Below are 10,750 nucleotides of genomic sequence, written 5' to 3' on the forward strand. Positions count from 1 at the left end.
ACATGGACAGACAGACGGACGCACATGCCTAACTCGACTCAGAAAGTGATTCTATGCATATTCTCGAAAGGAACCATGTGTCGAACTCGTTTCCTTTTGCTGTTACAAACATATGCACAAATACATAATACCCTGTACCACAGTGTGGTAAAGGGTATAAAAATCCACGCCTTTGGTAGCTTCTTGAAAACATTTTTTTAAATACCCATTTACAAAATATCAAACTCACGTGTTTGAATATTTTCTTCTCTACTCAGCTCATCAACAACAACAACATCATTGCATCGTATTTAAATTCAAACGGGACAAATAAAGTGTGCGAAATATTTCAACACAAACTAACAATGAATAAATAAATCATTCAATTAATGGAGACTGAGGCGATCATATCAACAAATTTTGAATTTTGCAAATGTTGAATTAATTTCAATCAGATTATAGAATGAGTTTAGAAAAATAGAGATGAGGGGGAGAGCAAAAAAAAATATTAAAAAATATTTCGAATATATTTTTAAAAATCCACGCCTATTGTTGACCCTAAAAATTAGTTTTTAAAAAATCCACGCCTACTGGAGGTGCCTTGAAAAATATTACTTTTAAATCCAAGCCCAAAGTGGATCCCTGAAAAATTATTTTTTGTATATTTTCAAAACTATTTGCACACACTTGTTGATAATATGATAAGTTTTGTTTACAACATTATTAGAAACAGCAACTGCCATAAAAGACCCCCAATGGCGGACCCACAGCAAAGACAACAAGAACAACGATGATAATGGCGTGTGCGTAGAATTTCAAATCTTTATTTCCATTTATCAGGGCATTAATTGGACACTTTCTGATAATGATAATAATAATAAAAAAAATTGCTAAAATGATAACAAAACTGTTATGCCATACATACGCAGAATATATATGTGCATTAAATAAATTATTTTTTTTATTAATTTTTTTTTTGCACAACGCAAATATTGCAGATTGGTGGCATATAATTAGATCCTAAATGGATTTCATGCGCCATAGATAGTTAAGAGATAACCTACATACGTATTTATGTACTATTTATTTTAAATAAGGGCCAATATGTCAATTTTTTGCACACTCCAATCAAGAGATTTTTTTTTTCTGTGAGGTCTGAGGACCTATTTAATTTTTTTAATTATTAACAATATTTTTTAAATTAAGTTAATTGGTGAAAATTTCACTTGTCTGTTGAGGTCCCTATTTATTCACATCCAATTCCGGACAGAATACAAATGTATGCAAATAGATGTATTTTTCATAAGGCGTCATTGTAGTGGCGGCTAATGTGAACGACATCAACGTTGTTTATAAACAATGAATGTGTAAATTAATAGGCACTAATGCCTGGTAGGTCAAACATAAGGCACGCTGAATTTAAAACAATTTTTTTTTAAATTTTTTTCAACCTCTAATAGGTGTGGATATTTAAAACAGTAGTAAAGTCGGACTGGGCCGACTATATATGATAATCTTAACCACTTTGATATATTATACATATATATCGCCTACATAGACGTCGCCTTTTAGAAGAAACACTGTCGTGAAATCTGAACCGATTTTCACGAAATTTAGTACACTTCATTCTGGACCTAATTCAGTACGCCATGCCAAATTTCGTGAAAATCGAAAGATATATAGGGACTTTGGTACACCATTTACCTTAAATCGAACGAAAATATATATGGGAGCTATATCTAAATCTGAACCCATTTTCACGAAACTCAGCACACAGCATTCTAGACTCAATTCAGTACGCCATGCCAAATTTCGTGCAAATCGAAGGATGTATAGGGACTTTGGTGCACCATTTACATAAAATCGGACGAAAATATATATGGGAGATATATCTAAATCTGAACCGATTTTCATGAAACTTAGCACACATCATTGTAGGCTTAATACAGTACTCCAAGTCAAATTTCGTGCAAATGGAAGGATATATAGGGACTTTGGTACACCATTTATCTTAAATCGAACGGAAATATATATAGAAGCTATATCTAAATATGAACCGATTTTCATGAAACTTAGCACACACCATTCTACCCCTAATTCAGTACACCATGCCAAACTTCGTGCAAATCGAAGGATATATAGGAACTTTGGTGCACCATTTACCTTAAATCGAACGAAAATATATATGGGAGCTATACCTAAATCTGAACCGATTTTCAAGAAACTCAGCACACATCATTCTACACCCGATTCAGTACCCTATGCAAAATTTCGTGGGAGTTATATCTAAATCTGAACCGATTTTCCCCAATTTCAATAGGATTCGTCCTTGGGCCAAACAAATGAACGGTACCAAATTTCATCCAAATCGAATTATAAATGCAACCTTTACTTTGTTTACAATTTAACACCAACAGACGGTCGGACGAACACACAAAGACATAATACCCTGTACCACAGTGTGGTGAAGGGTATAAAAATTGTCAAGTAGATTTTTATACCCTACACAACTATGTTGTCAGGGTATTATAGCTTTGTGCAGCTCCCAAGAGGTTGTAACGCCGCGAAATTTTGGTCCTAGACCCACCATTAAGTATACCGATCGTCATATCTCGACTAGCTGATTCGATCTAGACATGTGTGTCCGTCCGTCTGTCCATTATAATTTGTAAACACGATACAGGCCACAGTTATGGACCAATCTTCACGAAATGTAGCAAATGTTGCATGTAGGATGGGCTTTGGCCAATGAAGACCCCTATTGTTTCTGGTAAAGATCGGTTAATATTTACGGGGATGAAATGGACCAAATACTAAATTTTTGTAGGTTTTTCTGGTCGCTATCGGGCCAAAAAATAAGCACGCCTGTTTTGATAAAGATCGGTCAATATTTAGCGGGTCAAATGAACCCTGACTTTTGTGTGAAAACTTGAAAAATTTGGATTCTATGGCGTATATATGTACTCCTAAAGGACATAGACCCGAGAAGTTGATAGTAGAACCAAGAAGAGTGGCTGACCTTTAAATTGATAATTGTATGGCCGTATGTACTCAGATGTGGGAGTTACACTTAAATATTTACAGGTGTTTACGTTACTGAGGCATTATACAGTAACCCATTAGCACACTAGAGGGCGGAAATATAGCGCTGATCGCTTTGAAATTTTCCATGAGGTTCCTGTTGTGGTCAAGGACAACGCCTATAATTTTCGGTAATGATCAGACAATAATATTGGGATGAGATGGACCGAATATTTAATTGTTTGTTTTTTTTTGAATCGATCTATAGGCCACGGTGAAGGGTATCTGGACAAGTAATATTAGTAATATTTGGCTGTACTGAATATTAGTAATATTTGTTGACCTCTAGTCGGTCAAGTGGGTGCAAATTTCACCAAAATATTGTCCAAGCTCAGAATATAGAACTACATAAAGTTATATTTTCGTGGAGGTTGTGTAGGGTATTATATGGTCGGCCACGCCCGACTATACTGCTCCGCTCACTAGTTTAAAAATATTTTTCAACAAATTTTTATTTTTTTTAAATTCCTTTTTAGCATCTTCAAATCGTTTGATATGGCAGTCCCGTTACACCTCTTCCTCCACACTAAATTCCAAGGCCGCACCGGCCCCTGCGCCTTTGCTACAAAATGACATGCCCAATTTGGATTATAAACCACCGGAATATAAGGGACCTAGCTATGAAAATATCAAGGAACTAAGGAAGAATCATCTCACACCGAATATCCAGTCGTATTATAAGAAACCTTTACTGATACACAATGGCCATATGCAGTGGCTGTTCGATCATGATGGTAATCGATATTTGGATATGTTCGGCGGTATTGTAACTGTGTCGGTGGGTCACTGTCATCCGTAAGTTTTGGGGAAATTAAAAAAAAATATATTTTTTTTTGATCAATTTTTTATTTTTTTCCTCTCCTTAGAAAAGTCAACAAGGCATTGGAGGAGCAAGTCAAGACCCTTTGGCACACCACAAATATTTATATGCACCCCAAGATTCATGAATATGCTGAAAAGCTGGCAGCCAAATTTCCGGGAGATTTAAAAGCGGTCTGCTTTGTCAATTCCGGTTCGGAGGCCAATGATTTGGCCATGCTTATGGCCCGTCTACATACCGGAAATCAAGATATTCTAACCCTGCGTAATTGTTATCATGGTATGTCACCATATACCATGGGCCTCACCGCCCATTCCACATGGCGTTTCCCCTTGGCCGGAGTATCGAATGGCATACATCATGTTATGAACCCGGATCCTTATACAGGGATTTGGGGTGGTTCGAATTGTCGTGATTCGCCCATACAAACTGATCGCCAATGCGAATGTAATGCGGAGTCGGGTCAGTGTCGGGCCAGTGAGATGTATTACAATGAATTGGAACAGACTTTCAAATATTCGCTGCCACGTGGTAAAGTGGCTGCCATGTTTGTCGAATCGATTCAGGGTGTGGGTGGCACCGTGCAATTTCCCAAGGGTTATGTCAAAAAGGCAGCGGAATTGGTGCGGGCCAATGGTGGGGTATTTGTGGCAGATGAAGTCCAAACGGGCTTTGGGCGTACCGGAGAACATTACTGGGGTTTTGAGGGTCATGGTATTGTACCGGATATTGTTACCATGGCTAAGGGTGTGTGAGGGACAAATTTTCCATTATTTTATGAAATTCATTTAATTTTCTCCTCAGGTATTGGCAATGGTTTCCCCATGGCCGCCGTCGTAACCACACCCGAAATTGCCAAATCCCTTGGCATGGCTTTGCATTTCAACACCTATGGTGGTAATCCTCTGGCCAGTGCTGTCGGTATTGCTGTCATGGATGTCATGGAAAAGGAACAGCTGCAAAAGAATTCCCTATATGTGGGTACCTACTTCCTCAAAAAATTAGCAGAACTTCGTGACAGTTATGAAATTGTTGGTGATGTTCGAGGCAAGGGTCTGATGATTGGCCTGGAATTGGTTAGTGATCGTAAAACCAAAACGCCATTGGGTGTACCACATGTCCTGGAGATATGGGAACAATGTAAAGATATGGGTGTACTATTTGGTCGTGGTGGTCTCAATGGAAATGTAAGTTTGAAAAAATTTTTTCTCAATTTTTAAAGCTTCTAAATTTGCGGCTTAATGTCTTTGGTCTTAATGCAATGTGTATCTGTCTGTGTGTGTACGCTTTTTTGGTTTTGGGTTTTTTTGTGGCTCAGCTTCCTTTGCCATTATTGAAATTTTGTATTCAAAGAGTTTTCTCTCTCTCTCTCCTTTTCTCTCTCTTTTTCCCCTTACAGATTTTACGCATTAAACCCCCAATGTGTATCTCGAAAACGGATGTTAATTTTGCCGTAGATGTCCTTAATCGTGCCATTTCAGATTTCGTAATGAAAAATTAAATGGATATATCGTTTTTTTATGTTTTAAATCTAATTTTGAATTTGAGTTTTTTATTGGAAAAAAAAGACTTGTACTTAGACTTATAATTTCTAGTTGATAGACATTTTTTAAATAAAACTAAAATTAATACAGTTTTTAAGGATATTTTTAATAGCAACAGACTTCATTTATTCGGTGACTCATAATGAAATTCGATGGAGAATATTTCGTTCTTTAATACCAAGCCTCAATGAGGAAATATAGTGGTCGAATATGGCCTCGATCCAAAATTACCCGAAGTTATAACCTTAAAAAATATATATTTTATTTAAGAATCAATTTGGAGCAATTATTTTAAGGTTATGTATTACAGCTAGCAATTTATTTTGTTCGGCGACCCATAGAGAATTTCGATGGAAAATATTTCGTTCTTTATCATCAACTCTCTATCATGAAATATTGTCATCGAATATGGCCTCAAATCAAAATGACCCGAAGTTAACCTTAAAAAATATATATTTTATTTAAGAAACAACTTTGAGCAATTATTTTAAGGTTATGTATTATAGGTAGCAGTTTCTTTTGCTCGGAGACCCATAGTGTAATTCGATGTAGAATATTTCCTCCTTTACGGCCAACTCTATATTTTAAATGGTTGGGGACAAATTTGACCTGCATTTGAGAACCGCCGAAATAAACCTAAAAAATAATAATATTTGAATTAAGTCTGAAATAAATGCGGATTTTGTTAGGGTTTGCATTTCACTTACAGATTTATTGTGGTCAGTGACCCATAGTGAATTTCGATGGAGAACATATTCTTCATTGACATCAATCCGCTAACATTAAATGTTGTGGTAGAATTTGGCATCATTCATGAAAGAATTAACCTAAAAAATAAAAACTTTTCAGAAATGTATGCAAACTTTGTAAGGGTTTATATACTACTTACAGATTTCTTGTGTTTGGAGATCCATAGTGAAATTCGATGTAGAATATTTTTTCCATTGATATCAATCCTCTATAATAAAGTGTTATGGTCGAAATGTGCATCCATTCAAAAACGTAGCGTATGAAGGCTAACATAAGCAGATTTCAATTATTGTATATCCATAATAGCTACTGATTTCATATGTTTGGTGACCCATCGCGAAATCCGATGGAGAATATTTCCTTCTTCAACTCCAACTCTCTATCATGTTATTGTGGTCAAATTTGGTTTCAAAAAGAAACCCCTTGAAATTAACCTAAACAATAAAAATATTGCAATTAACTCTGAATTGTATGCGGATTTTGTAAGGGTTTATATTCTACTTACAGATTTCTTGTGTTTGCCAAATGTTCTACATAGTGAAATTCGATGTAGAACATTTTTTCCATTGATATCAATACTCTATAATGAAGTATTATGGTCGTAATGAGCATACATTTAAAAACGTAGCGAAAGACGGCTAATGAAAGTCCCGATTTTTGTCTATATTTCAGGTATATCTATAAGAGCTGCAGAATTCTTGTGTTCGGTGACCCATAGTGAAATCCGATGGAGAATATTTCCTTCTTTAACTCTAACTCTCTATCGTGTGTTATCATGGTCGAAACTGACATCAATTTGAAAACACACGAAATTAACTATATTGGAATTAAATTTGAAATGTATGAGGATTTTGTAAGGGTTTGTGTTCTTCCTACATATTTCTTGTGTTCGGTGACCCATAGTGAAATTCGATGTAGAATATTTTTCTCATTGACATCATACCTCCAAAATGAAATATTGTGGCAGAATTCAGCATATTTCAGAATCATATTGAATGAAGAATCAACTTTTGTAGATTTGTATTAAAACCCATATTGGTACCGATATTTTGGGAGTATCTATAACAGCTGCAGATTTTTTGTATTCGATGACCCATTGTGAAATTTGATGTAGAACATTTCGTCCTTTAACAGCAACTCTCTATCATGTAATATTGTGGCCTAAACCGGTATCAAACACACGAAATTAACGTAAAAAATAAAAATATTGCAAACTCTGAAATGTATGCGGATTTTGTAAGGGTTTGTGTTCTTCCTACAGATTTCTTTTGTTGGGTGGCCCCTAGTGAAATTGGACGTAGAAAATTTTTCTCATTGGCATCGTACCTCCAAAATGAAGTATTGTGGTGAAATTCAGCATATTTCAGAATCATATTGAATGAAGAATAAACTTTTGTAGATTTTTATTAAACCCCCATATTGGTACCGATATTTTGGGAGTATCTATAACAGCTGCATATTTCTTTTGTTCGGTGACCCATAGTGAAATCCGATGGAGAATTTTTCGTTCTTTAGAGACAACTCTCTATCGTTAAAATTTGTTGTTGAATATGCGCCCATTTGAAAATAGTCAGAATTAACCTGAAAAATAAAAATATTGGAATTAACACTGAAATGTATGCGGATTTTGTAAGGGTTTGTATTCAACATACAGACTTCTTGTGCTCGGTGACTCATAGTGAAATTCGATATAGAATATTTTCACCATTGACATCAATTCCCTATAATGAAGTATTATGGTCGTAATGAGCATCCATTTAAAAACGTAACGAATGACGGCTAACCTTAGTAGATTTTAATTAATATTCCGCCGTTTTGTCGATATTTTACGGATTTTCATAACACCTACGTATTCTTGCGTTCGTTGACCCATAGTGAAATTTGATGTAGAATATTTCGTTCTTTAGAGACAACTCTCTATCGTTAAAATTTGTTGTTGAATATGCGCCCATTTGAAAATAGTCAGAATTAACCTGAAAAATAAAAATATTGGAATTAACACTGAAACGTATGCGGATTTTGTAAGGGTTTGTATTCAACTTACAGACTTCTTGTGCTCGGTGACTCATAGTAAAATTCGATATAGAATATTTTCACCATTGACATCAATCCCCTATAATGAAGTATTATGGTCGTAATGAGCATCCATTTAAAAACGTAGCGAATGACGGCTAACCTTAGTAGATTTTAATTAATATTCCGCCGTTTTGTCGATATTTTACGGATTTTCATAACACCTACGTATTCTTGCGTTCGTTGACCCATAGTGAAATTCGATGAAGAATATTTTGTCCTTTAACGATAACTCTCTATATTAAAAACATATAGTTGAATATGCGCCCATTTGAAAATAGCCAGGAATTAACCTAAAAAATAAAAATATTGGAATTAACTCTGAAATGAATGCGAACTGGGTTTGTATACTACTTACAGATTTCTTGTGTTCCGTAACGCCTAGTGAAATTCGATGTAGATTATTTTCTCCATTAACATGACTGCTCTAAAATGGTGTATTGTAGAAGAATTTTGTATGATTTCAAAAACGTAGCAAATTTAATTCTTCCCATGGTTTATTTTTTTCCTTGACTTTCGTTTTCTCTTTGTTTTTATTATTTTCTTCTTCTCCTTCGTTTTTTTCTCCATATCCTAGATAATGTGCCTCAAGCCACCCATGTGTATTACCAAAAATGATGTGGACTTTGCGATTGGGGTATTTGAAACGATCTTATCAAATCATTATTTAAAAGAACCACGCAATTGGAGACAATATGAAAGGAAATAAAAACAACAACTACAACAAATGTTTATGATTTTTTTATATTAATTTATTTTTAATTATTTTTTTGTAGCAATTTCATTTTAATTTATGTATATCATTCCCTAATTATATGACAATTTTGTTAGTTAGTTTTTTTACAATTTCACATACCTTCGATTTTTGACAATTTTTTTATTTTAATTTTATTGATTATTTTTTTATTTAATACTCTGTGTGTATATTTAAAAAAATATAAGCTTATTGTTTTTTTGTTTTATAAATAAAGGACATATTTCCAATTTCATACATAAATATATATTTTTTATTTATTTAAATTTGTGTGAATTTTGGCTTCAGTGGTTGTTTGGGTTTTTTTTAGAGTAAAGTAAATTTTTTATAGAGAAGAGGCACAGCTTGTGTTTGTTGTTGTTTGCTTTTTTAAAGGATAGGTGTAAAGTATTGTTTGTTATTCGAATATTTTATAATTTTTTTAGTTGGAAAAATTGTGCAATATTTAAGGGTAAGGTTAACCAACTAAAGCGTATAGACTATTTAAGGGGTTAATTTAAAACGTCTTATTTTTTTAATTTAAAAAAAAAAAAAAATAAAATTTTGAATAAAAAATTTTTGAATAAAATTGTTGAAGGTGTCTTCTGGCCCTTTTGAACGCATATACGGCTAATTAACTATTAGAACCTCTATATAGAGCTCATAATTAAAAATTTTGATAGCTCCTCACCAATAATTTGGACCTATAGAGGGCTCATAGCCGTCAATTCGGGTGCCTATGTGCCTACTCATAATCTATACTGACCTCTATAGGAAAATGTTTAACTTCTTTGGACCTAATGAGCACCTCACGCATTGGAGGATCACCTTTTTAGCACCTTTAAGGTGCTCATTTTCAACCTTGTTCTAATGAACTCCGTATCACCTATTCGCACCTTTAAGGTGCTCTTCCAACCTTTTAGTCGTCAATTCGGAGCCTTCAGGTATTCTTATGGACTCCATAAATGATCCATGAGTATCTAAGTCTCATTGGGACCTCTATGAAATTATTTTGAGGTCTTTTACTCCACCAGTAGAGTTCATTAGCGTCTATTCGAACCTAAAGAACTTTTTGGGTCTCGTCATAACGTATTCCGCCCTCAATAGAGCTCCTTATTACCTGTACGAACCTCTATAGAACTGCTCATTACCTCTGGATCTCATTGGAACCTCTATGGAATTCATTTGGGGACTTTTGTGCCACCTATATTCAGAAGGGCTATTCGATATTCGTCGAACCTTTGTGGAAACTCAACAACCTGTTGGGCCTCTTCATCACTTTTTCCGACCTTAATAGAGCTCCCTATTACCTATAAGAAACTGTATAAGACTTTTCATCACCTATTCGGACCTTTATGTAAGGAATCTCTTTTTTCCTATTTTTCCTAAACCTATTTCAACCTCTATATAATTGGTTTTCGAAATTTGACGTATCTTATTTTGATCTTTTCGAATCCGGTTCGAGATAAGAGGTTCGCAAATATATAATAAAGAGCTCTATTGAGGTTCGGTAGGTGAAAATAGTTTTTAGAGGTTCGAATTGATAATCAGGCTTTCATTACACACCTATGAAGATTCTATTGAGGTCGCATCGGTAGGGAGGAGGTATAAAATATTTCAATAGAGGCCAAAATGTGTGATGATGAGTTATTCAGAGGTTCGAATTTATTATGACTAGCTCTATTAAGGTTCAGATAAGTGATGAGAAGTGTCATATTTAAAGGTTTGAAATGGTAATGAGAAGTTCTCGCGAGGCCCGAGTAGGTGCTG

The 10,750-nt window shown here is 34.6% G+C and overlaps 1 protein-coding gene across 1 annotated transcript; it reads left to right on the top strand.

Annotated features, from left to right (window-relative positions):
• Positions 1 to 1,364: 1,364 nt before the first annotated feature.
• On the top strand, positions 1,365 to 5,381 carry LOC133321832 (alanine--glyoxylate aminotransferase 2, mitochondrial). Its single transcript, XM_061530903.1, has 5 exons — positions 1,365 to 1,371; positions 3,537 to 3,855; positions 3,927 to 4,627; positions 4,685 to 5,067; positions 5,280 to 5,381. Exons 1-5 carry the CDS (start codon positions 1,365 to 1,367, stop codon positions 5,379 to 5,381), a joined length of 1,512 nt encoding a protein of 503 aa, XP_061386887.1.
• The last annotated feature ends 5,369 nt before the right edge of the window (positions 5,382 to 10,750 follow it).

Source organism: Musca vetustissima, unplaced genomic scaffold, assembly GCF_032173495.1.
Source record: "Musca vetustissima isolate MV318-11 ecotype Yass unplaced genomic scaffold, APGP_CSIRO_Mvet_v1 utg23152, whole genome shotgun sequence".
Classification (NCBI taxonomy): Eukaryota; Metazoa; Arthropoda; class Insecta; order Diptera; family Muscidae; genus Musca; species Musca vetustissima.